The sequence below is a fragment of the Drosophila pseudoobscura genome, chromosome 2 (assembly GCF_009870125.1).
Source record: "Drosophila pseudoobscura strain MV-25-SWS-2005 chromosome 2, UCI_Dpse_MV25, whole genome shotgun sequence".
NCBI classification, from domain to species: Eukaryota; Metazoa; Arthropoda; class Insecta; order Diptera; family Drosophilidae; genus Drosophila; species Drosophila pseudoobscura.
The window spans coordinates 2,786,072-2,813,423 of record NC_046679.1 but is presented as its reverse complement, the minus strand read 5'-3'; the positions used below and the strand labels follow the sequence as shown (position 1 = coordinate 2,813,423).

Here is a 27,352-nt window from a genome sequence, read left to right as displayed (position 1 = left end):
CTTGCTTTCATTTCTCAAATTTATTTCCTGCATTCGTTCTGCTTCTCTGGACTCATAAAAAACAATAATCCTAAGCTTAGCTCATAAGTTCATTAGTTACAATCTTCGTTGACTTTTTCCATACGCAGATACTATATTATACAATTCAAAGTAGTGTCCCTTTCTTAGCGTAACTTATTCTACATTTATGTTCAGGTTGGGCAAACGCTCGACAGAGTTAACAATTTCAATCAACATGTAAGGGTCTAAAAAACAGAAAACGTTTCAAACATTTAACATTTACGATTAACGGCTAGAACTAAAACTAGAATGTTTCAATTTTCAGCTTGCACAGAATGGTATCGAAGGCAAACACGGACGATACGAACGTGTACGGACTGTTGCGTATGATGCCAAAATCCGGCTCCAGGCTGGGCAGAGCGTGGGGCGAGAAAGCTGGCATCTGGTGCGATGGATGGCGTAAGCTCGTGATCGGGGGGTGCTTCCGGGCGTTCTGCTTCATCTTCTCCTTACGGGCCACGAGCTTCTTCGTCTCGCGCACCATGTAAATGGCCTCCGTGTTCGTCATGAAGTCGTGAATGATCTGCAGAGAAAAGATTCGGGCTTGAAGGACATCGAAAAAGGCAGTGTTAGGGGACAGGTCACCTTTCGCTTTTTGGGACAGTGGGCAAACACCCAGATGAGGGTGCAGAGGGTGTTGAATATCTCGCTGTCTTTATCGCACCAGCGCAACAGCATCTGGGCAATGGTCACCAGGCCGCCCTCCTGGAACGTGTTGACGGTGGTGCTGTTGTAGCGAGCCAGATTGAGAATAATGCGACTGCAGCGTTCGATCAGCTGCTTGTCCACCTCCGAGCGTATGGCCTGCGCCATGATGCCATAGCAAAATGTGGACATGAACTCCGAGCACCACATGAGCATATGCGGCACAGTGCGCGACAGACGATCTGTAGAGAGTATGTCAGGCAGGGATCCATTAAACACAGTTTTAGGTACTCACCCAATCGATTTAGCACAGCCAAGGCGTCGCTGGCAATGAAGCGACCGCGCAGGAATCTAACTGCCTCCTGCACCTTGGTGCGCACCGAGTTAGCAGCTTTCGCCTCCTTATGCAGCTGCACAATACGCTTTCGAATGGCCAACAGTCCCTGGTGGCGCTGGCGACGACGCGTTTGGTATCCCCGCCAGTAGCGCTGTATGACCTTGGCCGCCCGCTTCTGGCGGATAAGATACTTCATCTCCGGTGTCATCAGAGCCTGGAAACGCTTGCGGGCCAAGTGGCCACGGGCATGGGACTGGAAATTGCAAATGGAACGACGCAGAAGTTGGAAATGCTCGCGTTGCTTCATCATCAGCCGCTTGCCACGGAACTTCTGCTGCAGATGTATGGTGACCTCACGTAGCTGGACAAAATCGTGGCGCACTTTGTGCATGGTGCGTGTGGCTCTGAACTTGCGCTGTAGCCGAATGGTAGTCGACTGAAGGAGCTTATACTCCACGCGGACTGTGTGCATGGACTGACGGGCGCGGAACCGACGCTGTAGAACCACAGCTGCCTGACGCCGCTTCTGGTACTCTTCGCGCTCCCTTCGCATCAACAGTGTGGCGCGGATAAAGTGCTGCAAGAGACGAATCTTCTGGATGGTCTTTAGGAAGATCTCACGCTGATAACGCGCCGCCACGGTGGCCCGCCACCTGCGCTGAATGCTCACTGAACTGGCGCGCATTCGCCGGTAGCCCTGGCGCAGTTGATGCATCTCTTGGAGACTGCGCCACCACTTTTGAAGGCGGATGGCCGCGTGGCGTTGACTTTGGAAGTGGGAACGCTGCTTTCTCATCTCCAATTTACCGCGGTAACGTTGCTGGGCCTTAATTATGACAGCTCGCTGCTTCTGGTACAGGGAAAGCTGCTTCTTCATTTCCTTCTTGGCTCGATAGCGCCGCTGGATCACGATTACTGCATTCTTTAGCTGCCGGTAGCTATCCCTTTGCCTAATCATGACCAAACGGGCTCTGTAACGCCGCTGCAGGGTGATGGCTGCCTGACGCAGTGATAGGAAACGGCTTCGCTCTCGCTTTTTCAAGAGATGTGACCGCCAGTGCATCTGCAGGCAGCTGACGGCGGCCTGGGTGCCTCGGTACTTGGCTCGCATAAAGCGCATGGCCTTATGGGCATGGAATCGGCGCTGCATGCTGATGGTGACCTCGCGCAAACGAAGGAAGTACTGGCGCTGCTCCCGCATCTGAACCAGAGCTCTGCGACGCTGTTGGACCACCAACACAACTCTCTTCAGTTGGAGGTACTTTCGACTTTGGATCAGCATAAGGCGCTTGGCTCGGAACTTACTTTGGACGAAACGGGTGCACGATTTGAGCTGCAAGTACTTGCTACGCTCCTGACGCATCTGCAAGATGGCGCGCCAGCGTTGTTGGACATTAATGACGCAGCGACGGGTCGCCAAGAAAGCATTTCGATCCTTGATCATATCCAGACGCAAGCGAAAATGTTGCTGAATGAGAATAGCAGCCATGCGCTGCTTCCGGTAGACTTCTCTCTGCTGACGCATCGCCCAAGTGGCACGCATGCGTTCCTGGATGACAATGGCACTTTTCTTGGTGGCCTGGAAGCTGTCGCGCGCTTGTCTCATCTGGATCGTGGCCCTCCTGCGTGTCTGCAGCTTAAGGGCACAAGACCGAAGTTGCTGGAAGTGGGCTCGTTCCTTCCTCATCAAGGTCAGGGCGCGCCAGCGCTGCTGTATGATTTGGGTGGCTCTCTTGAACTCTAGGAACTCCTGGCGCTGCTTTCGCATTATCCATTTTCCTCTCATTCGACACTGCACAAAGATTATGAGTTGGCGCTGGCGCAGGTACTTCTGTCGCTGGATCCTGCCCAGGCAATGGCAGCGCCACATCATCTGAATGTGGCTGGCCGCCGCTTGTTGCTTTTGCGATCGCTGCAGACGAGCTGTGGCCGCAGCCACGAGAAGTTTCTTGGCGAAAAGACGACGCCGCCAAATTCGCTGCAAGAAAATTGCAGCCTGACGTATCTCTCCGAAGTGCTGACGACACTGCCGGCCCAGTACATGGCCTCTCCACCATCGCTGAATGAGGATTATGCTGTGGTAGCTCTGGTAGAGCTGCTTCTGCGCCAGAAAGCGACGAGTGTACTTCTGCATGATGATGGTGGCCTGAAGACGCTCCTCCTTGTAGAGCTTGGCGTACTTCCGCATCTGGTGGCCGCGGAAGGCGGCCTGTATGACAGTGGCTGCCCGATGGCGACGCATCAACTCCTTGTGGCGTATGCGACGCTGGATGACAACGCGCAGCCAACGACGACGCCACCATTTCTGGAGTACCGTGGCAGCCGCGTGGAACTTGGGCGAGCGGAACTTGTAGATGATCTGCCAGAGCAGCGAAAGCGTCTTCTCGCGATGACCGTCCACGATATCCGGGGCAGAGATGTCCCCGCCCAGCTGGAAGTCTGCGGCGTTCAGAGCGTTCAGGGCCAACTTCACATTAAAGACGCGCTGAAGCCGCGATATGGCAGGCACTCTCAGCTGGCGGGTGAGATCGTCGCGCAGCAGGATGACCTCCATGACGCGGGTCAACCGAACGCCGTCTCGCAGATCTACAGCCAGATTGTTGAAGGCATAGTCGAACTCGTCGAGGAAGGTCTGCTTGTGCTGGAGGACATAGCCCAGGCGGCGCACCTCGCGCGTGATGTCCCCAACGTTGGCCAGCAGCTCCGAGGAGAAGCGCAGTAATATATCCTTGGTCTCTTTGTAGGGGGACTTCTTCACAAACAGGCAGGGATTGTGCTTGACGATACGCTTCTGCTTGGCTTGGTCCAGAAAGAGCAGCAGGAACAGAATCTTCTGCAGCGTGTGCTTCTTGATGGTCTCCGCGTACTCTTCGGTGAGGGTGAAGGCCTTGCTGTACTTCTGCTCCTCGAACTTGTTCCTGAACAAGCGATTGAGGATGAAGTGGCTCAGGCCCACAATGTCTCGGTTGGAGTGCATCTGAATCTTTTCGCCGAAGACCACCTCCAGACCCAGTCGCAGCCACAGGGGATTGAAGCAGAGCAGCAGCTCGAGGATGCTCCTCTGCATGACCACGTCCAGGTGCAGATTGCGATCACTGCGTATACGCAAGGCCTGCTTGTTGACATAAACGGCCACCTTAGAGCAGGGCAGTCGCATTTGCTCGCTAAAGAACAGCTCCACAGCTGCCCGACGCAGCGTTTCCAGGCGGAACGTGGTCAGATAGTTCATCGACTGCTCCTCCTTAGTGGGCGCCATAACCAGCTCCTTGTTGCGCACCTCATTGAACAGCTTTCCCACGTCGATTTTGCTGTTCGAGTCGGCATCCAGATCAGCGGGAATGGTCACCAGGGCGTTCAGCCACTTCTTAAAGTCCGCCTGATGCCGCTCCACCGCCTGCTCGTCCAGGTACATGGTGCAGGCAAGAAACGGATCTGCCGTGGTTGTGGCTGCGAACGGATCCGGATTGATGTAGGTCTGCATGTAAAGCTCTGAGTCGTAGAGCTTCACGGGAGCCGATTCCCTAGCCTTGCGCCCCGGTGTGTTGGGCTTCTTCATGAGCGACATCGTTTGGGCCAGCTTGAACTTTTTGGGCTGGGCCGGCGTCCACGAGCTGCCACTTCTGGCGGAGGCATTGGCTGGAGCTGCACTGCGCAGCAGGGAGATGTCGTCAACCCGCTGTTTCTTTGGCGGTGAGATGACCATCGACTCGTGGTGATGAAGGGACTCGTTGCTGTGCGAGTCCGAGAAGCTTAGCTCATGAGAGCGTCGCTTGTGGGTACTGGCGGCCTTCTCCTTCACAGGGCTGCACTTCTGCGACTTGCGGCCGACTTCATGGAGATTGAATCGACTAGACTGGGCCAGGATCTCGGTGTGTCTGAAGAGAAAGTCTTGCGAGCACATCAAGCTCGTGTCGTGGCAAATGGAGCTTTCCAGCTGTTTGGTATTCACTTGCGGCGGCTGCTGCTCCTGGAAGTACCGATTCTGCTCGATAGAACGTATCTGCATCTCATTGAGATTCGGCATCGAGCCTTGAATGGCAAGCTTTGTTTGCGGCGAGAGCAGCGACAGATCCTTCATGGACTCTGAATATTTCCGCAGTGGAGAACCAACCAGTTTGATGTCCCTTTTTAAATCTTGAACGGGGCCCTTGGCTGTCGCCTTCGGTGGGCTGGATGCCTCCTCCTCGAAAATGCATGCCAAGGCCCTCGTGTGGGTTGCATGGACAATGGTTGTGGTTTTATTTTGAATAGTGGGCGTTTGCAGCAGCACTTCGGAGCGCGAGCAGTCCAGCGTGTCCGTCGATATGTTAATGGTCTCTGAATGCCGAACATCAAAGGTTTTGTTCGTGGGGGGTTGATCTTCATACTCGTCGGTGGCGAGGCGACGGGGTCGCAAATCTCCGGCAGGCAGCTTGCCATCTGGGAGGAGGGTAGGTGTGGGCCAGTCAGCCAGGTTTTCTGTCATCAGTCTAGGGCCAGGTCCGCGCGTTTCAGTGAGCGGTGTGAACTTGAAAGTATCTAATATGTTGAACAAATTTGCAGGAGTCATGGGACTAACGTTCTCCTTGCACGTGCGCGGCTGTGGCGAGATAAATGCAGACTCCTCCTGGGGCTTGTAAACATTTCTCTCTGTCAGCGGGGCATGGGGAGCGACCGAGGATGCCCGCACAGTCCGAGAGCCACTGCAAGACCGCCAGGGCTGCTTGGACGGGGCCGCTGCGGCGGACAGACGCTTTTTCTGCTGCACAGCAGCTGCTGCCACACTTTTTGTTTTCTTCGAGCCGCCCGTCGGCGATTTCAGATGCAGCGTCTTGCCCACGGTGGGAAATTTGCGAGGGTTCTTCAGGTAGGCGAGAGACAAAGAGAGAAGCAGAAGGGTGAGTGACGGGGTTGGTGAGAGGCTTTAAGGGCTTACCTTGACCGGCTGGTTGCACTTGGACTTGAGTATGATCATGACGTCCTTTCGAAAATTTCTATTATCAAGCAGATGCAGCGTCTCCTTGCAAGCCACCTCCATTTCGGGGCTCCACACCAGCTCCATGGAGACCTCGTCGCGCGCGGGAATTACGTGCTCCATCCACTCGACGGTCAGGTTGTGCTCCTCCTTGATGCCCTTCGTTACTTTGACCTAGAAGCCGAAAGGGGGGGCTTAGCATTGATCAAATACAAGTTGCCAGGCAGCCAACTGATCTATATCGGCGACCGACTAACCTCAATGTCGTCGTCGCTGGGGTTGATGACGCGCACGAAGCGCCTGGCTGTTTTGGTTACGGGCACGTCCTCGAACTGCACAATCGCTTTGGCCGAAAACGGAGCCATGACCACCGCGGCTGGCTCGCGACCTTCGATGTGCTTCTTTTGTTTCAGCCGCGACGGCGTAACTGTGACCTGCGAAGTACATAAATCCTTAAATGCAGAAAGACAATTCTTTGTCGAATCGCACAGGCACTAACCTCGAAGGCACTCATCGCAAATGCCGGCACAACGAAAATAACACTTGCAGCCAACAACGATGAACAAAAACACAAAACTTAATTAACAGCGAAGTGCCATGAGCACAGCTACGATTTCAACAATTAACACAATTAACACAACACGAGTGAAGAACAATTAGAGCGCTGATATAAAAATCTGGAGTCGAAATGAGCGCGGACGCCGCCGTTGCCATTTTGAAAACTCGACTTATCGATCAAATATACCGAAATATACGGTCTCATTTTTAAAATATACCAATGACAAACCGAGCTAAGTCCACTTAAACCCCCTTTATTAAAACCAGTCGATATTCAGATAAATAGCTGAAAATATTACATAGAATAAAAATGATACCTACTCTTGTAGGTCCATCTAATCCTTCATCATTGCATAAGAAATGACCACAATATCTTTCAACTAAACTGCGCTAAATTTCTTCAACATTCTTCAATTTTTTCTTAGAAATATTTAAGTACCCTCTTGGTCAACAATGTATTATTCGTTCTCTGTCGATCATCGTTAGTCAAATTCGTCAATTTTGAGATTCGATTCGTTATAATTAGCTAGGCAAGAGTCTCAGCCCTAAATACATAATTGATCCGATTGATGAATTTATTATATCTATATGTTTTACATGGTAACTACACGGTAACTACATATTTGTTACATATTGTTATTTTACATGGAACTGCTTGCTGTGAATGGCAAAGCGCGCATTTGAAATAAATACACTTCCGTTCCACAAAAAAAGTTTACTTAAAAGTAGTTTTATTTATAGTTTATTTACAAATATCAACAAAAAAAAAACATGCATAAACCACACCCAGAAGTCCGCACTGTGTTTACAGAAGCCTGCTCGGCGGCAAAATGTGTGTCCGTGGGAGATTGTCGCTGGCCGTTTCGGAGGAGTACATGTTCTTGAGGTATCCCGGAAAGGGTGTAACTGCATCGAATTCCTCGCCGCCAGTGTCGTCTGGGGGATCCACGGCCATAAACGAGATGGCAAAGCCGCGCAGAGAGTTGCTCTCGTCCGTCTGGAAGCGCAGCAGCAACGTATCTGAGTTGGAGACTATAATTGGGGGCTTGTGCTTGCCACAGAAGCGCCCATGGATGGTGTTCATGGAGTAGCCCTCCTCGGTGATCTCCAGGAAGTCGTAGTCACAGCGCTCCGAGTACTCGATCTCAAAGTTGAGGAATTTGATCTTCACACTGCTCTCCGGATCCGACTGAATGCGCCAATCGCAGTACATGTTCCGCTTGTAGGGTCTGCTTCCGTAACGGGGATGCGAGTAGAAGGTCTGCGAGTGATTCGTGGCCCTCAAGTAGCCACCGCACTCGGAAACAAAGGTTGCCTTGAAGCCCTTTCTCTGCAGTCCGGCATCCGTGGCCAGGACCATGAACATCTCGTTGGTGGAGGCGATCACCGCATACGGCTCCCGTCCTCCGCAGTAGATGCCCAGGGTGGAGCTGTTCTCCGAGCGGCCGTCATAGATGGCCACATAGTCGTAGATGCACTCCTGATGGCTCTCCACGGCAAAATCGTGGAAGGTCAGCTGGATGCGGTGGCCCAGCACGGTCTGGAAGTGCCAGTAGCAGTAGATGTTGCGCGGATAGTCATCCGGATAGTTGGGGCTCTGCAGCACCCCGTACGAAGTGGTGATCTCGAACTTGCACCGCGTCTCCGTGCAGTTGTGGCCGTTTTCGGACAGCGTGTATCCGTTCCGACAGCTGCACTGATAGGAGCCAAAGGTGTTCCTACACCTGTGCTGGCATCCACCATTGTTAACAGCACACTCGTCCACATCTAAAGAGAGGACAATTTTGGGATAACTGAGGAATTTCAGGGTTTCGCTGACCCCCACTCACCTACGACAAACTTGGCCACGAAGCCACTCCGCTGCACCGTTCGATCCGAGTAGAATTCAAGACGCAGCACACTCTGCTCCGAGTTTACGAACGGAGGCAGCTCATTGCCGCAGTAGATTCCGATCTTCTTCAGGCGATTGTCCCGCATCTTCGAGTAGATGATGAGGTAATCGTAGTTGCATTTGGTATACTGGAACCGGGTGCCCTCCAGGTCAAAGTGGGTAAAGTTTAGAAAGACTGCGTGATTCGGTGGGGCCACCACCTCCCAGACGCACTGCTTTGCATTCGGATAGGCCTCTGGGTACGAGGGCGAGTACAGGGTGCCATTCGCTTTGGTGGCATCCACAATGCCGCCACAGGCATCCTCGCAGGTCTTGCCGTTCGCCTGAAGCTCGTAGCCAGCATGGCAGCCGCACTGGTAGCTGCCCATGGTGTTGATGCAGACGTGCTGGCAGCCGTGCTCCGTGAACTTGCACTCGTCCACGTCCAGCATGAGGGCGGCGGAGAAGCCCAGCTTCTGCACCGATCCATCCGACACGAACTTGATGTACATTTGATTGCTGCGCGTTCTATAAGGAAAAGGGTGCTACTTAGTAGGGGATCGCCCTGGGGATCCTGTGTCCAAGCTCCACTCACTTGATGTTCGGCGGCAGCTTGTCGCCACAGAAGCGACCAATCAGCCTGGAGTCGCTCCGATTGCCGTCCCGTATCTCCACGTAATCGTAGACACAGCCATCGTGCTTCTCCAGCTCGAAGCTCTGAAACTTGAGCCCCACCTGGTGGTGGATGGGGGCATTGATGCGCCAGACGCACTCCTTGTCGGGCATGTACTGCATGGGGTAGGTGGGCGAGTCGATAGACTGATCCTTCGTCAACTGAATTTCTCCACCACAGACCACTGAGCAAGAGAAGGGGGGTTTCGATTATTCCACAGACTGCAAGTATGCTGATGCTCGAACTCACCTTCGAATCGTGCCTTGAATCCGCGATATCCCTTGGCCGCATTGTGGTTCACATAATTGATGAGCATGCGACTGGTTTGGCTGGTGATAATCTCCCCACTGGCATTGCCACAAAGACGCCGCACCAAGGGAGATCGGTGCCAGTAGCCGTCCCGGATTTCAAGGTAGTCCTCTGAACAGTTCTCCGAGAGCTGGAGTTGTAGCTGCTGCAGATGAAGGATGACCTTCTCCCCATTGGTAGCCGTGATGCGCCATTCGCAGCTGGTGAGCGAGGCATCGAAGGAACCATCCTCCCCCGGCTCTGGATCCGCATCGCCGCTGCCCTCGAACTCGCTGAGCACTCCGTTGCCTGAATACACGTAGTGCGGACTCACTATTTGGCCAGAATTCTCTTGGTAGGTGCGTCCACAGGCCGCACACTTGTAGAGCAGGTTGGCCTGGACAATGTCCCCACGGCTGAGGCGTCGTCGTTGGCCCAGCTCGATGTGGGTGCCCGGGGGCATTCCTATGGGCGTGATCGTGTCCAGGTAGGAGCTCTTGGAGAACGAGTTCGTGGCATAGTGCATGATGGAGTTGTAATCGTAGGGCAGCAGGGGATGGTCCACCTCCTCCGGCGACAGCACATCGAAGTTGTACTCCTGGCCGCGCATGATGTTGGCCTTATTGATGATGATGTGCTTGTCCCGGTCGCCGCGGGCATGCTCGTGATGGAAGCCAATGGTGTGACCCAGCTCGTGAATGATGATGCCAAACTTCTCGCAGTTGCGACCAATGGAAATCGGCTGGCGCCCGTTGCCGTTCTTGCCCAGGAAGGAGCAGCAACTGATTGGGGTGGGGTTTCAGAACTTTAGACAATATACGTTCAGAGACGATTAGGTCGAGACTCACCCGCAGTTTTTGACCGTAAAGAAAATGTAGTTGTCATGCAGCTTGGCATCGCGCTCCACGAACTTGATGCAGGTGAAGTTCTCCCAGTGCCGCATGGCCTGCTTGAACAGCGCCTTGTGGGCGCCACTGAAGATGCCATCGATCTCGTACGGAATCACGCCGTAGTCCCATGTCCTCTCCCTGCGCACCGTCACGCCACGGCGTCGTCTACTCTGCGTTGCCGTCCTCATCCTCATCCTCGTCACAGTTTCGGTTTCGGTTTCACCTTCAGCTTCAGCCTCAGCCAGAGGTTGAGTGTAAGGAGAGGCGGGCTGCAACACATCCGTGGAGGCTTCGGTCCAGAGTAGTGGCGGGGGTAATCTCAGCAGGGCTTTGCCACGCGATTTATGATGCTGCTTCCGGCGCTGAACTCGTCTGGGGTGGATGGGATGGGATGAGAAGCTTATGAGCTCAGGTATTGCTTACGTTCGCATTGTGGCGAAGCATCTCAAGTGCCTTGCGTCCACCTCAGGCAACGTCAAGTCGCCAGACTAATTGTGCGCCATTGTGCCGAACTAATCCCACTTGGGGCATCTGGCAGCTTGCTCGGAAGACTTACCCCATTGCTGGCCGTGCTCCGCTTCTCCCTGGCAGTTTTATGCGATTCCTGGGCTGAGCGGCGACCCAAGTCCTCTCTTTGTGTGCCTCGGGCACCTGTTGTATAGAACACATTGAATTCCCAGACACGGAACCAAGTGACCGCACTCACCTGTACGGCATCCAGCATGCCATAGAAGTCCTCCGGTTGCTCCTTGAAATCAAAGTCGCACTCGCTCTCTGGCAGCTGATCCAAATGCCGGCACTGGGCCAGTTCAAGCAGCGAGGCCGCGGCCAAGACTCCTACAACCAAAATAACCAATTTCATTCTCATTCCGATGAGGGGCATGGCGCGCATTCTTGACCCTTGAGGAATTTTTCTGAGGATCGTTGACTCTTTCACTCGTTCTCCTTGAATTCGATTCGGACGACCGCCTCAAGCCAGCTCAAAAATCTAACTAAATACTGGAAGCGATGATATTCGAATTTTATTTCTCAGACACGGGCTCGCGCTCCACGGATTAGGCAGGTAAGAGAGATAGAGGGAGATAGAGAGGGCTTCCAAGGAGAGACAGAGAGAGAGAGAGAGAGGCAACAAAACGCGATCCTGATCTGTCGTCTTCATCGACAAGAACATGACCACTACATACAGAGGCCCGACGACCGAGCAAAACCTGAAGAGGCAGATACAGAGTCCGAGACCGCGATCGAGTCCGAGGCAACAGAAACTCCTCCGCATCGGCAACTCAGGTTGTCCATTGTCCATTGTCTGCCTGTTCTCTTGATTGTTAGCATTCAATGGGTTTTGATTTGGGTATCCCTACACCTTGACATTGTCTCGCTCTGGTATTCGGTCCTCTCCCGGTCCCTCTTTTGGCTCTGGCTTGCTGGCTCTGACTGAGGCTGAGGCTGTGGCTGTGGCTCTTTTCCATCTGCCTACCTGTGGCCGGCTTTGGCTCTGGATCAGGTGTTGTGTGTCGGGCATTTTAGGGCAGGTCATTAATGAGGCGATCATAAATCCGAAACGCATGAACGAAACTTTTCTCGGTAATTCCACCAATAAATGCTATTCAATCTTCGTGGCGCCCCTACAGCAAAGACAAGGTGGAAACGCAGCCATAAAATACCATATATCTGTTGAGCTGAGGAACCTTCTTCAGGGAAGTTTAATCTCAAACGCATTTTTATGTTGGTTTTAAAACATAGTTACTATGTAATTATATTATACGAATTTATATTATGTATTTGTATATATATATAGATTTAATTACGTAGTAAATTGAGTCAAATATCAGAGAGTTGTACATATGTGTGTGTGTGATCGTAGGTGTAAAGTTCTCTATGCCCCTGCAGAACCATAATGATACGAGTAAGTACTACGAAATAAAGCCACCGAATCGGAACACTAAATCGTCGAGCTGCAATAGGAATACATATTTTAAATCTATCTACAAGGGCATCCACGTTCGGTGCTTCCGAAGATATGTGTGTGTGTACGTAAGTGTTTGTGTGTGTGTGTTCTAGCCTAATTTCCATTTGGGCTTTGACATTGGCCATCGGTTAAACTTATGCTAAGATGCCAAACAGAACCGTCTGCAGAGCTAAGGTAAAGAAAAAACCCCTAGAGTCTATGGCACAATGAAAATATACCAGATATAGAAGATATAGAAATGCTCTGAAAATGCAAACGAGAACTGCACATTCAGTTGAAAGATCACTAGAGAAAGAATCCGAAGAATCGAAGCAATTCTCCAATTTAGAGAAGATTAAGCCAATCGACATCGATCCTCAATTTAGTTAGGGATACATCCACTCCGCCTAGGGAGGGAGGTTCAAGTTAAGATAAGTTCGACTTAATTTCTTATGATAGGTTTCAAGATTTTTGAACTTTGCACTTCACTGCGATATGCCTGGCATGCTAGAACCTAACCTGTTTGGATTACCTAAAAACTAGCACTGTGTCGTGGGTCATGGTTATGCTTCGTGGGGAGGGGCGGGCTGACAAGACTGACAAAGAGAAAGGAAGATCTAAGGAATCTTGCTTCAGGATCGCGACGATATGCCTAAATTTGTTAAATAAATTCCGTTTTGATATATTGTCATGAATTTTAGCGCGTCGAGTGCGTGCCAGAGCGCGTCTAGGTGGCGAAGGGATAGTACCGAGTGGGCAGACTGTAGCGACCACGACCGTTAAGCACCACTAGCTGGTTTCCACTCAAGTCGCCGTACTCGTCAGTCTCCTCGGTGTCCTCGATGTAGATGGATTTGAGGGAGCCGGGAAAGGGGGTGACCATCTCGGAGCTGTACGAGTTCTCCACATCCTCGTCGCTGTTGTCGAACGGATCGACGGCTACGTACGAGGCGGAGAAACCCTTCATGGGCACCGAACTGTCCGTCTTGAAGCGCACCAGCAGCGAGTTTGTCATGGATATGATGTCCTGGGGCAGCTATGAAATCAAAATTCATTAAATATATAACCGTATTCCCTTTAGATTGGACCAGTTGAACCTACCACACTGCCGCAGTACTGTCCGTACATGGGTCCGCTGGTGTCCTCCATGTTCGAGAAGACCTGCACATAGTCGTAGGTGCAGTTCTCGCTGCTCTCAATGTCAAAGGTGAGGAAGATCAGCTGAACATTGCTGTTGGGCGGCGTCTCAATGGTCCACTCGCAGTCCATGTTGTCGTCGTAGTCCTGGTTGCCGAAGCGGGCATGGGAGTAGAACTGCTGGACATGGGTGGTGGCGCGCAGGAAGCCTCCACAAGCTGAAGAAGAGACAAAAAGATGACATAATCCTTGTAGCAGATACAGATACAGCTGCAGTGATCCCACTTACAAGTCGAGTGGAGGGCCATGAAGCCATTCAGTTGCTTGTTCTTGTCCGTCTTGAGGACCATGTACATCTGGTTGGTGGTGGAAGAGATGGGGAAGGGTATCTTGTCGCCGCAGAAGCGTCCCAGCACCGAGCTGGCCTCCGACTCCCCATCGTAGATGGCCACGTTGTCGTAGGTGCATTCCTGAAAGTGCATTCCAATTAGTCGGATCCTCTCCGTTGGCAGAAATGCTGCACCCACCTGATGCGACTCAATGTTGAACTCGTTGAATATCAGCTTGATGCGATGCCCCGGCGTGGTTATAAAGTGCCACACACAGTCCGCGTTGGGGGGATACGAGTCCGGATAGTTGGGGCTGTAGATGGTGCCGAAGGAGGCGGATATCTCGTACTTGCACTCCCCCTCCTTGCAGTCGTGTCCGTTCTCGTGCAGCGAGTATCCGTTGTGGCAGAGGCAAATGTAGGAGCCAATGGTGTTCCGGCACTCGTGCTGGCACCCCCCGTTGTTCACGGCACACTCGTCGATGTCCGTGAAGAACACGGCGGCAAAGCCGGACCGCTGTATGGACTTGTCCGAATGGAATTCCACGCGCAGCGCATTGCTGTCGGAGGTGGCCGTGGGCGGGATGGCACTCCCGCAGTAGGTGCCAATGCGCTTCACGCGATTGTCGGTGAACTTCGAGTAGATAGTCACCGAATCATATCCGCAGTCGGACTGCTGGGCCGCTGTTCCCTCCAGGTCGAAGTGGGTGAAATTGAGCGAGATTTTGTGCTTTGGCGGCGCCACTATTTCCCAGACACACTCTTTCAGTATGGGGTACATTTCGGGGAAGGAGGGCGAGTTGATGGTTCCGTTCGGATAGTCGATGACACCGCCGCAGGCATCTGGAATGAAGAGGAAAAGCAGCGGAATGCAGATAAGGTCATTATGGGACAGCCCGATGACAATGACTGTCTAGAACCGGCAGGATAGTACCCACCTTCGCAGTGCTTCTTGTCGCTGTGCAGCTCGTACCCGATGTGGCAGCCGCACTCGTAGCCTCCCAGCGTGTTGATGCACTCGTGCTCGCATCCATGGTTCTGTGTCTCGCACTCGTCCACCTCCTTCATGAACACGGCCGAGAAGCCCGCCTTCTGCACCGATGTGTCCGACACGAATTTCACGTACATCGAATTGCCACTTGACCTGAAAGCGACGCCGAACAAAGCAAAGTTGGTTTCAATGGAACGGCGATGGAGCTAGCTTAATGCCAGCCAGAAGAGAGTAGAGAACAAGGGTGGATGGACGAGGGCACTTACTTCATGTTTGGCGGCGGCTTGTAGCCACAGAAAACGCCAATTAGTTGCGAATCTTGTGCAGGACCATCGCGGACCTCCACATAGTCGTAGACACAGCTGTCGTGGTTCTCCACCTCGAACGACTGGAATTTCAGCGCCACTTGATAGCCCTTGGGCACGGTGATTTTCCACACGCATTCCTTGTTGGGCAGATAGTCCAGCGGATAGTTGGGCGACTCCAGTCGCCCCTCGGCGTCGTCCACCGACAACTCGCCGCCGCACACAACTAGAGCAACGTCACAACAAGTGTCATCAGTTGGTTCGGAGTGTGCTCCATTAGCTGTCCCCTACTCACCATCAAACTCTGCCTTGAAGCCCCGATAGCCCTCGCTGCGGTGGGAGTTGACATAGGTGAGCAGCATGCGACTGGAAACGGTGCGAATGACATCGTTGGCCACCTTGCCACAGAAGCGACCGATGAGTGGGGACTTGACATAGTAGCCATCTCGAATCTCCAGGTAGTCCGTTTCGCAGTTGTTCGACTTGAAGATGTTCTAGGGGGGCAAAGACAGGAGATAGTTTCTCCCCCTCATGGTGTATGCAAAGATTATCTTACCATATTCTCCAGCTTGAGGACCACGCGTTCTCCGTGCGTGGCCGTTATCCGCCACTCGCAGTGCTCCGTCTCGTTGGTCAGTGCTCCGGCCGTGTAGTAGGCGGGGGTAGCAAAGATTCCCGTGCTCTCCTGGAAGGTGCGACCGCATTTGGGGCATCTGTAGAGCAGATTTGCCTGCGAAATGTCGCCCTGGCTGAGTCGCAGCCGCTGACCGATCTCGGGCCGCTTGCGACCCTTCATCTCGATGGGCAGAATGGTGTCCAGATAGATGCCCTTCGAGAAGGTGTTCCTGGCATAGTGCATGATGGAATCGTAGTCATAGGCCATGCCCAGGGAGTCCACTTCGTCCGGTGATAGCATATTGAAATTATAGTCCTGACCCTTCATTATGTTGTTGTGCTCGATCACCACATGCTTCTCCCTGTCGGGCCGAGTGTGCTCGTGCCAGAAGCCCACCACATGACCCAGTTCGTGCACCACAATGCCGAACTTGTCGCAGTTCCTGCCAATGGAGATGGCCTGGGCGCCATTGCCGCGTTTTCCCACAAACGAGCAGCAGCTGCAAAAGCCCGGAAAGGATTGCTCACTCTGTGTCTCCATGTGCGACAGATAGATCCCCGAAAAACTCACCCGCAGCTGCGCACAGTAAAAACTATATAGTTGGGATGTATCTCCGGGTTGCGTTCCACGAACTTGATGCACGTGGAGTTCTCCCAGTGCCGCATGGCCTGCTTGAAGAGGGCCTTGTGCAGGCCGCTGAAGTTGCCATCGATCTCATACGGAATCACGCCGTAGTCCCAGATGCGTTCCTTTTTTGCGGTGACAGCACGGGCAACGCGATGCCGTTGCTGCAGCTCCTCCTCCCCCTCATCCTTCTGGCTGAATGAGCTGATGAATGATGGTGATGGAGAGACAGAGCGGAAGATAGACGTTATAGTTGGGCTGGCAAAAGTTTTCACGTGGCGTATGCGTAATTTTAATTGCCAACAGTTTTCCATGCATTTTTCCCTGTTGTTTCTGTACTCAACTTCTGCCGCGCGAATTTCTATTAAAATTCATAACTTTTCACATGCACTAACACACGCACACACAGTGAGCACAGCCCGGCTTTGTGGGTGTGGGTGTGGTTGTGTGGGAGTTGCCAAAATGGCTGCTGTTTGTTTAAAGTTTACGCCGAAAAAAAACGCCTGAATGAAAATGGCCAGCAATTTACAGTGGGCCAGGAAATGGCAACGGAAACGGATGTGGCGGTGGCAGTGGCAGTGGCTGCCATGGCAAAGGCAGGGATTCAAAACTTACTCCGCTTTTGGTAAATCCATTTCAAGCGGCGACTGCTGCTGCCCGTCTGCAGCAGCCTTGGGAATCACTGCCTGTGCCGATTGATTAAATCCTGGCAGCGAACGATGCACGTTTTGAGGAGGCGTCTGGCCTCGTCGGCGGTGCTGACGATGCGAACGGTGCTTCTTATGATGATGACTCTGGTGGTGATGCTGCTGCTGCTGCCGCTGCCGATGGTGTCCCTTGCCCAGTGGCCGGTTCAGTTCGTCGCGCAAACGCTGCACTTTCGTTTCGTATTCAGAGTGATGACTGGTGCGACTGTGGTCGGGGAGATGGAATGGATAGGATCTAGGGAATCTCCTCGAGCTGTTCCTACTTACCGCTGCTTGGGTCCTCGTCTGTGCCGCCGTCGGACCACGCCGCGGGCATGCAGGAAGTCCACCTCATCGTCCAGCTGCATGCCATTGCCTCCCGCATTGCTGTAGACATTGGGCAGCGTCGAGCGCTGCTCGGGCAGGGAGGTGGGCAGAATGTGGGTCTGGCGCCGCTCGGCCACAAAATTGTTACCCGAATCGACTTCGATGTCCTTGTTGTCCGACTGAATCTTGCGGGCATCCACATTGCGATGCAAGGCTGTCTGTGTCGTCTTGTTGGTGCCCTTCAGGCTCATCTCGGCCAGCGTCAGTCTGGCTGGCTTCAGGCCAGTGCTGTGTCGTTGGGTCTCGGCCGGCGAGATGACCTCGTTCTTGTAGCTGCCGGGCTGGGCAAAATCGGAGGGGGACTCCGACCCGGGCTTCACCGGTTCATTGGCACTCTGCTCGGGGAGAGGGGCGATGGGACTCGATGAGTAAATCACCTGCAAAATATTAGTTATGCCGGTACTAACCTGTGTCTGGCCCTGTCCTGCCGTTAGGTTCACCGGACCCATGCTCGGGAGCTTGGTCTTTTTGCGTATGATGTCGGTGAGTCCCTCCTCCTCCACCTGCAGACCCTCGTGATAGACCTCCTGCTTGAGCTTCTCCAGATCCAACTGAAAGGTGGCATTGTACTTGACTGGGAGTGGATCTGGCCTTCCGGGATCGGGTGCATCGGCCAGCAGCTGCTCCACCTCCTCCCGCTCCTGTTCCTCGTCGTCGATGGGTGTATGGGCCACCACAGGACCCGAGTCTCCGTCGGGCAGGGCGATGTCACCCATGAAACCACCTGCAGCGACACAGATAAGCATATTCGTGAAAGTCCGCTTTAAATAAAGGGAATTACTATTTTATCCGGCTACTTTAACGCAGCTTCCATAAATTGCAAATCGTTTTTAATTATAAGCAGCAAGGCGAAAAGCGCATACATTTTTACTTTAATTGAAATTTCATGGGGCTGCTGGGGCACTCAGTCGAATTCAGTTGGTTGGCTGTTGGTTGGTTGGTTAGTTAGCCCGACGCCAGGACGATGCTCCTTACTGGCAATTTATAATTTACCCTGACAGCGGGCCCGAGCAGGGAGTGACTCTGACAGTTATTTCGCCGGGCGGCTGGATAGACATGGTCTGCATTTCCATTTAATCAGTGCATCGGTGGACAGGCGAACAACTGACCAAGTGATGCTTTTGTTTGCCCAAACGAGCTCATTCCACGCGGCGTATACGCAATGTGAATGCGAATATGACGGGAAGCGGGAATTACAAGTGTGCGGGTGTGCCTGTTTGTCTGAGTCCAGTGTGTTGCAGGGCCCACATGTGTCCATTGGCCGGCAGCTACGATAACAGTTAACAAGCAAAATATGAAACTGTTGCCCTGCCTGCCTCCGACATGTTAAACAAAATTAATTAAGTGCGTTTGCACATTGCAAAAAATGAAAAAAAAAACACGGAATTAAAAGAGATACAAATTAAAAGGGCACTAGATTAAGACCGAATTTCAGAGACTCTTTCAGCAGTCTTTCCGTCCAGCTAAAGGAGGTAGACGGAGGATAGACAGCCACTCTAAGCTCTTTTTATCAGCACACACACACACACATCAATGTTTAGTTAGCATTTGCCAAAACATTTTCAACCCAAACAAAACTTTGACACAGATACGAATTACGGATAGAGAAACCTATTTGCTTATGAAGACCGTCTGAGTGCAGATGCTTCTGGCTGCTGCTGGCCCGAGAGCAGGGCTTAATTTAAACATAAATAAAATAAAATAAAATTGCATTCGTGCTACTGGTATTTACACGGCGGGCACAGTGAGGTCTGCTCAAGTGGATACCGGCTCCACCCGGCAACCCGGCCAGGGTATGACAGGGCGGCGTTAGTGTTCACGCTTTTTGACTTCTGAAGGCCGCTCAACGTGTCCCACATTCCGGCATTGCCATTCCCAGTGCACTTGCTTCCGCCCCGCCCCCTTTTGCCAGTTGCCATCTCAGACGGAGCCGTAATGCCTCCTCCACCTTCCGCTCCTCCTCCTCCGATCATCTGAGATGCAGATGCCGATGTGGTAGCTGGCAATTTGATTATCACAAATGCTGTCGCACACAACCAATAATCTTTTAGCTTCCAACTGCCACACGGGCTGGAGGTGGAGCTGCAGGTGGAGGTGGAGGTGGAGGTGGAGCTGGGCCAACTTGTAACTAAACTGGGTCAGTGCTTGGGGGAGAGCCAAACCAAGCCATAAAACTACTGACACCAGCTACGCATGCCAATTGACTGGAGATCCCAGAGGGCAATCGCAGATAAAATATTGAATTTGTGCTGCACTAGAAAATCATTGAGACTGGAATCCTAATAATAATAACGACTGAGCTGCCAGGCAGTGCAGGAAGATAAGAAATTACACTTCTGATCCCCTTGGTGGTCATTTGGAAAGTGCAACAAAATCGAAAATTAAGATTTTTAGTCAATTTGTCGGATAAGCAGATTGAATGGATTAGCTTTTGAGTTGATCAACCGATTGTGTGTGTCGGATGCTTATATTATTCACAGTGTATTCTGAGCTGTACTGTTTGTTATTGTCCTCTGCCTCTGCTGTGAAATGATCAGAAGGGACCAAATGAAGAGCGAGTATCAATGCCACAATATTTGTGGGAAAGAGCGACATGGAAATTGCTTCGCAGACAATGATTGTCTTGGAGAGAGTCAAAGAGCTGTTGAGTTACTGGAGTAAATCGCTGTTTGACGTGCTGCAATGAAAACAGATCCGAATTCTAATAGAAACCCAACATATCTGTATTCAGATTTATTACAGGATTACACAAGAAGCATGCTCCAAGAATCCCAAAAGCACTATTTCATTTTTGCTGCAGTTTTGTCCTCACTGTACTAGCCCCCGTGTGCATGGGAGCTGGCTCTTCGTGTGGGTTTTGGAACTGTTGCCCTTGGCCCTTGGCCGTTTGCCTTTCAGCTGCGTGTTGTTTTGTGGAAATAGCAAATTACATATTTATCAAGCAGCAAACGTTTTCTGATTTAGTTCCTGGGAGTGCAGCAAGGCATGGCAATCATTGTGCACAGTCGCTCAGACACGTGGAGAGACCGGGGGAAAAAAAGGGAACACCAGACCACAGTTTGCTTTTGCTTTGCTCCAATCAATGTCAATCATACGCACCGTAGCCAAACTGTGACTGCCAGTGGCACTGGCACTGCACTGCAAGGAACAGGAAGCGGAAGCTGGGGTTCAACTATGAAATTCAATATTGAGCTGCGTATGTGGGATGACAAGACACCCAGCAGGCAGTGCGCAGCAGCCAGGGCGCAGCCCCCAGCTTCCAGACACCCACAAAATAACAGGTTGAGGGGCAATGGGGCAATGAGGAAGGCAATCAGAACGTCGAGTCACAGATCAGAATGCATTAATTTGAGCAACCGTCAGACCCCTGCCGTCGCCTGGCCTGGGGATCAGTGATGTGGTGAGCTTGTGTGATGCATCATAAATGAATGCCTTGCAACATTCAGCCAGCACATAGAATACCATTTCAAACAGAATACTCATCACATTCTGGGCTTTGGGTTACACACTTCATCTCATTGAGATCTTTATTATTCCATCTCTGCCTCTCAGAATGATTCTCTGAACCCATCTCTCCCCCCTGAGAATGCTCTCTGTTCTCTATTCTTGGCTCTTTGTTTTTGCTGCAATTGCAACGTGTCGACTTTGAAAGAATATCTTGTTTACATTTGATTTGCAGTCAAACAAATTTCTAGAATTGCTTAAATATTTACATACATCCGCCTGTGTGTGTGTGTGTGTGTGTGTGCGTGTGTCTACAATCGGAAAATCTGTACAGCATTGCGAGCACGTGTGCTCCGTTCCGTTGTGGATTAAAAATACATATATGTATGCGTTGCTGGCGTGTTACCCGTGCATACATGAAATTTAAATTTAAAACACTGCCACTCGCGCACGCCCCACATGGCGTATGATTGATTTGTACATTCACATCGTGCAGGGGAGACGCAGACTGAGCATAAAGCCAAAGTTGCCAGAGTTTAGCGTCGGTCCGGGCAAAAGGCACCCAAGCAAAATACGCTCCCAGTTGGCATTTAATCCCGCTAACACTGGCTAGCAAATATGAACGTGGACTGGAGAGCGGGAACTGCGAGTGGAATTCTAAAAATGAAAAAGGGAATGAAAAGTGGCAGCAATAAAAAGACGATGCACTCTGCGAAGCATAGCAGGCGAGAAAACTTGCCGCATAATGCGTCACGAAGCCGGCACTGAGGCAAGAGCCCGTCTCGTCCCGGGCTAAGCGGGGATTTTCCACCCACATGAAGTGCTAACAGCCCGGGTAGTCGAGACCAGAAGTAGAGCCAGCAATGGAAATGGAAACGGAAACCATCCAATGTGCGTAGCACAAACAGTTCAAGGCGCAGTCCAGTCCGTCTGCAATTTCATTACATTTACGTTAAATGCCTTTGTCTGTCCGCCCGTCCGGCTGTCCGGCTGCCAGGCTGCCCGCCCACGTCCCTCCCGTGCCCCTCTCCGTCTCCATCTCCGTCTACGGCTGACTGGCAGACAAACAGTTCGCACAAGTGAAAGTAATTAAATTTTTGAGCGTCGCCTCCTCCACAGACAGCATCATGTCCCGGCACGCCAGAGCTCCCCTTTCCCTCCACTTGTTCCACATCATTCACACTAACGAACTGACGCACAAAACGTGCCATTTTAGAATGAGATCTGGTTAGGTATCCGGGTGCGAGGCCAAGTCCGGCAGCGTACCCTTTTATGGCGGCCACAAAAATGTTCAGCACATTTGCCTTGTTGCAGTTGCCACTTTATCCGGGGCCCCATTTCCGCTTTCGAGCCATGTGGCGTATGCGTAATGTGGCAGCAAGGGCTGCCCACTTTATGAGCATCGCATCCCTCCTCCGCAGGCAGCGCTCCAGTGCCGGCTCTGTGACTCTGTGACTGTGGGTTTAATTAAAAACAAAAAAAAAATAAAACCACTCCTTCCCGCCTCCTGTGGCACCACTGATTATTCGCTTTGGGCAGCGCTTTATACGTGTGATACAACAAAAACAGCAGAAAACAACACAAAACCCCAACAGTTGCCACACTTTACGCATCAGAGGAGCCGGCCGCGCCGTCCATTTTGTGGGTCAAAAGCAAATAATTGAAGGGAGCTGCCCGGCCCGTGGAGCTACCGTCAACTGATTGCCATTGTCCAGGCGGGTCACTCGGATACGTCCTCGTTCACCTTTTTTCTCCGTGTGTTTGTTTCGTTTCTGTTTTTTTTTCTCTGTTATTTATGGCTTTGGCGCTCTGTGTAGACTGTCAATACTCTGCGGCCTCTGTCATAAAATAAAATGGATGTGCTCAAATAAAACACAAGCGATTAAACAACGCAAAGGCCTCTCTGGCAAAAAAGGATTTCGATTCAACGTTGGCAAAGGATTCGCAAAAAACTGCTAATTGGTTAACACTACTCATGTGCTGGGTCTCTGGGAGTTGTTTAATTTAATTATAGTTTGGGTTTTGAGCAGTTGTAATCACAAAAACGAATCCTAAAACTTAACTACAGTAACATTTGATGCGATTTCAATTTCTGTTAAATTGTTTCGCATTTATTGTCTTTATTCCTCATGTGCTTCTGCCCTTCTGGACAATGTCAAAGACAAACTATGGAAAGGTAAAGGCGAACATTTAATTTGCAAGTAAATGGAATGCAAATTAATAATTACGTCAAAGAAATCTCTCATAAGTGCATAACACAAAGGATTAAGTAAACAAAGCAAATTCGTTTACAATTGATAAAGTGTATCTGTAAATAAAGCCTCATTCAATTCACGTTTCTTTGAGTTAATTATTCAATAATAATAAACATCATTACATCCATTTGTAAATACTGGTTTCTTTTGTTAGTTTTATAAATTCTATGCAAATATTAAGCATATCAAACTGCAAATAAAGCTTAAATTGAACCAAGGAAATAATAGTTAGCGGGAATGAAGCTATCTTCGACTGGCAGCAAGAATATTCAAATGCATTTTCTGTAAAGGCAATTATCTATATTGGTTCACATAATCCCAGCAATATGGCCAGCATCGGCAGCAGCATCGGCATCATGACCCAGTGTAAGTAGACTTAGCCTTGGCTGACTGACGTTGACCCGACTGGCTAACCCCTTTGGCCTTTAAATCGCTGCCAGCGTTCTGAATATGGATGTAATTATGCATAAGCTTCAGCTCGGTGGGGATGTGAGTTCCGAGCGAATCGAGAGCGGAAATGCATATGCATATCGGAGTGGCCTCCCCACTAATGCATCACTGTGTGTGTGTGTGTGTGTGTGAGCAGGATATGTATCTGTGTGTGGGGCAAGCTCTATCGCTGGTTCATGTGTGTTCCTGTGTATTAATTACCATAGCCATAACAATGAAATTCAATTTGCTGGCTGCGCCCCGCGGACAGCTTAAATGGCCGGACATGAGGACGAGAATTATGTTTTGATAAGCGGCCGGCAGGGGCAAACAAGCCGGCAGACGGATGTGCACACGGAGACAGGCGTTGGCCAAAATTAAAGATGAAATCAAAGCAAATAGAGGCGGGCATATAAACCGCACGGAGATGGGGCAGACGCAAATGGACAGACAGACAGACAGACAGAGCGGAACGGAAGGAAGGACGGATGGGAATCTATGGCTGGGGAAACTAATCCGACGGCAGCAGACGACCTGCCATGAAGACCTCAACCATTAGCTGTATTCGTACTCCCAATCCCACCAACTGGCCAGAAGCAGCGACAGCAACAGTAGTTCCGGCTTTTTTAGTACGAATAGAAATAGTCCGGACTATAACAAAGACGGCCACGATGGAAGCTATGACGATGGCTATGACGAGTGACCCAGCAGGCGCTTTTGGATTTGTGCACGATTTAGGCTTTGGCTTTGTTTGCTTTTTATGAAAGTGGGGATGAGTGGGTGTCCGGAGGGAGGGGGGGACTTTGTTTGCTTATTTATACGTACGTACTCGTATGTACATACAGAAGCAGGACGAGAAAACGCTTTCCTGTCTGGCGGGAAACACTAGAACTAGGTGGGTGGCAATCGAGGGGCACGCTTCAGTGGAGTGTCAATTGATTGAACAAAATGGAATCATCCATAGAGAGATATGTATTTGAAAATCTCCAGCAACGCAGAGTGAATAAACGAATACGAACACCCACCCCGTCCCAGTGGAATGAAGGAGATTCCCGAATGGTGTGCAACGCAGATAGGAAAAAGCAAATTAAAGATAAATACCCTATCCTCGCTCTAGCCGAAACGAGTACAAGTGGAGCACAGTGGCTGCTGCACTCGCCACATACATCAATCAACTGAAAGAGCTCCTGTATCATTCCCGAATCTGAATTGTTTTGTGCTCGTGCCATGCTCTGCTGCCACACAGAATCCGGTCAATAGCCCAGACTAGGCTTATAAAACCATTGAGGCTTATATTCATGTGTGTCTGTGTGCTGGCTGGTCCATGTCCAGGGCCAAAACTGCATTCCCACTTCCGCTCCCAGACCAAATCGCAGATAGGACTCGAGGGCAAACAATAGAGGGGCAGGGCCAATGTTTGAGTTCCCGCAACAGATTTATGATGGACAACTTCGTCGAAATATTTATGGAGCTGTAGCTGCAGCTGCAGCTGCAGCTGTGTGTGCCGCAGCTCTCCTGGCATTGCCTCGCCACTCGTTTTTCAGCCACTTTGCACCTACGGCAAATATAGAAACTATTTTCCATTGCGTCCCACAAAAAATACGAACTATCTCGGACTCCGCACTGCCGCTTTTCGCACAAAGCATTTTTAGAAAAACTTTTGCCAGCAGCAAGCAGATAGAACATGGGAAAAATATATGTATATGTATATATTTTTTGCGCGTAGTTTGTGTTTTGTTTTCAATTTGAAATGGGGCTGAAAACATTTCTCACAGCTCGCAGCGTTGCCATATGATGTGTGAACATATCAGCCTGTGCATATGTGTGCAAATTCATGACTGGGAACACCTACTGGGCGGGGGAGGGGGGGCACACCTACTCAACTTTCGGTGGCAGTTCATTACGGTTGGAGCGGCGGGCTGGGTTCAATAAACTCTCGATGCAGAATGCACCCACCGCTCCCCCAGTCCGCCTCCCATCCGCACCATCCACTGGCGGAGCCATGGCAACAGAGAGAGCTTCCATTGCCGGCACTTTGCAGTTGCATCTGATAATTGTGCCATCAAAAGAGATGCAAAGACCGCCTGCCAATGGATGTCTGCACCGGGGTTTATTTTTGTCAAACACTTTTCGCAAAAAAGAACGAGTGAAACGAAATTAAATGGAGCCATTTCGGGGAGTCCTGCTCGAAAGGCATTCCAGGGCAAGAATTCATAATATTTAAAGAAAAATATTTGAGTGCTGTAAAAGTTGAAGGGCCAAACGAGTTCTCAATTAACAGGCAAAATGATGTGTAAGCAATAAACGAAGGTTTCTATTATTTTCAATTGGTTCTGCATATGTATACCTACCAATAAATAAAATATATAGCTATACAAGAGGAGAAAGCATGCTGCAAATGAAGCTCGATGCATGCTTCACTGGATTTGGACTTGACGTTGTTTGCCATATGAATCCCATATTGAATTTCTGCCGTTTGTTTGGCTTTGGCTTAAAAAATGGAGAGCCAAGAATGCATTCAATTTGTTTTGGTTTATGTTGAGAACAGACTCGGAATCAGGATGCAGCTACTAAGAAATGGTATGGTATGCACACAATAGAAACAGAGGGAAATTTATAAATTGTGGTTTCCGTCTGGTCGGGTGGGATGCCATTTAGATATATATGTATATTTTGCTGTTGGTATCCTTTTTCACCCTTCACTTGCAATTTGGATTTGGGACAGCAGATTGTTGGCTGAACAATTAAAAAAACATTTGCAAATTTAAAATGCGATTTGCATAAATTACGGCAGAGAGCCCACAGCTGCAGGGGCTCCCACAGACGCACGCACACACACAAACATATGCACATCGCACACGTGTGTGAGTGCGATATATGGCTGAACAAATGTGTATTTATGTGATTTCGTTTTTGTGTGTGCGCTCCACCCCAGCCCCCGGGGGGGGGGGGGGGTGGCCAAATCATAAGCTTCGTTTTGCGGCATTATCTGAGCAGCTTTCGAGCTTGTTTGCTCCGCTTGCTTATTTATGCCAATTTGCATAAACAATGATTGCAGCAGAACAGACAGCAACACGATAACAGGCTCCGGCTAACAGGTTGCCCAGACACATCTACACATCTGCATACGCCACACGAAGAAACAGTAGCACGTGCCCTGGTATTGGTGGGGCTGCGCCAAGAAGTATGCAGCAAAAAGATACAGAATGCAGCTGAGCCCTTGCCCCGGATGGATGCCATTTTGCCATTTGGCAACTGTGCTGCCACTGACTGCCCTTCAATGTGCGTAAGCCCCATATCCCCACCCACACCCCCCACCTTGTTCCATGTGTGTGTGAGGGCTCTGCTCTGTCATTCTTGCTGGCATTAATTAATTATGCAAACAGTTTAAATGCAAGTTTATTTTATTTACACATGTTGCTGCCGGTTTGCATGCGGGCGACAGTGGAGAGGGGGAGGGGGGGAGGGAGAGCAGCTGCCAGGGAATGTCATTTCAATAAATGCAACTAAAATGTTGCCAAACAAAATGGTCGAACACGTCTGCTGCAATTCTGTGTTCTGTCTGTGCAGTAAATTTCATGTGGAAATTTTTAAATTGCGGTCACTGTAGCAGTGGGCGGTGACAGCAGGGGCGTGGAGGGGTTGGAGGACAACAAGAAGTGCAGTCAATGGCGAGGAAAGTCCCTTCCAGCAGTTCATCCTTTGAGTGGGTGAGAAACAGCTGCTTCTTACTGTTGGCACTTCCGATTTTCCGACATTTCCGGCGCCTGCTTTTTCTGCTTTCTCGAGTTAACTTAAGTTTTGTTTCTGCTGCCTGGAAGCCAGTATTATTCCCTTCTTGAATCCTGCGAATAGCCGAGAGCATGTCAAGTCCGAGATGAAGCTTATAAATGAATGGCGATTGAGTTTTATTGTATATTTTCCGGCTAT

At 50.7% G+C, this 27,352-nt stretch overlaps 3 protein-coding genes across 5 annotated transcripts in view; all 3 read right to left on the bottom strand.

Annotated features, from left to right (window-relative positions):
* Nucleotides 1-6,743, bottom strand: asp (abnormal spindle). The gene is made up of 6 exons (XM_002136923.3): nucleotides 6,496-6,743; nucleotides 6,254-6,430; nucleotides 5,958-6,170; nucleotides 1,001-5,882; nucleotides 646-947; nucleotides 1-583 (listed from the first exon to the last, which is right to left on the bottom strand). The coding sequence occupies exons 1-6, from the start codon at nucleotides 6,508-6,510 to the stop codon at nucleotides 305-307; spliced, it is 5,868 nt and encodes a 1,955-aa protein (XP_002136959.2). The 5' UTR covers nucleotides 6,511-6,743; the 3' UTR covers nucleotides 1-304.
* A 365-nt stretch (nucleotides 6,744-7,108) lies between these two features.
* On the bottom strand, nucleotides 7,109-11,383 carry tld (tolloid). Of its 2 annotated transcripts, XM_033377940.1 has the most exons (8): nucleotides 11,175-11,382; nucleotides 10,982-11,112; nucleotides 10,832-10,926; nucleotides 10,234-10,647; nucleotides 9,347-10,167; nucleotides 9,020-9,281; nucleotides 8,384-8,952; nucleotides 7,109-8,321 (listed from the first exon to the last, which is right to left on the bottom strand). In XM_033377940.1, exons 2-8 carry the CDS (start codon nucleotides 10,997-10,999, stop codon nucleotides 7,360-7,362), a joined length of 3,141 nt encoding a protein of 1,046 aa, XP_033233831.1. In that variant the 5' UTR covers nucleotides 11,000-11,112; nucleotides 11,175-11,382; the 3' UTR covers nucleotides 7,109-7,359. The 2 variants fall into 2 exon arrangements, with proteins under 2 accessions (XP_033233831.1, XP_002136960.3); XM_002136924.3 differs by having other exon boundaries at nucleotides 10,982-11,383.
* Nucleotides 11,384-11,998: 615 nt separating this feature from the next.
* tok (tolloid-like protein 1 tolkin) overlaps nucleotides 11,999-27,352 on the bottom strand; it is a 28,070-nt gene continuing 12,716 nt past the window's right edge. Inside the window, exons 3-14 of one of the 2 annotated variants that reach the window (XM_015183241.2) lie at nucleotides 17,702-18,018; nucleotides 17,196-17,629; nucleotides 16,837-17,133; nucleotides 16,168-16,428; nucleotides 15,538-16,096; nucleotides 15,277-15,475; nucleotides 14,943-15,207; nucleotides 14,624-14,829; nucleotides 13,885-14,528; nucleotides 13,647-13,827; nucleotides 13,322-13,575; nucleotides 11,999-13,256 (exon numbers count right to left, since the gene is read on the bottom strand). In XM_015183241.2, the coding sequence (XP_015038727.2) occupies nucleotides 12,948-13,256; nucleotides 13,322-13,575; nucleotides 13,647-13,827; nucleotides 13,885-14,528; nucleotides 14,624-14,829; nucleotides 14,943-15,207; nucleotides 15,277-15,475; nucleotides 15,538-16,096; nucleotides 16,168-16,428; nucleotides 16,837-17,133; nucleotides 17,196-17,629; nucleotides 17,702-18,018 (3,926 nt within the window). In that variant the 3' untranslated portion in view covers nucleotides 11,999-12,947. The remainder of the gene's footprint in view (nucleotides 13,257-13,321; nucleotides 13,576-13,646; nucleotides 13,828-13,884; nucleotides 14,529-14,623; nucleotides 14,830-14,942; nucleotides 15,208-15,276; nucleotides 15,476-15,537; nucleotides 16,097-16,167; nucleotides 16,429-16,836; nucleotides 17,134-17,195; nucleotides 17,630-17,701; nucleotides 18,019-27,352) is intronic. The other variant, XM_033377937.1, reaches the window with a different exon arrangement.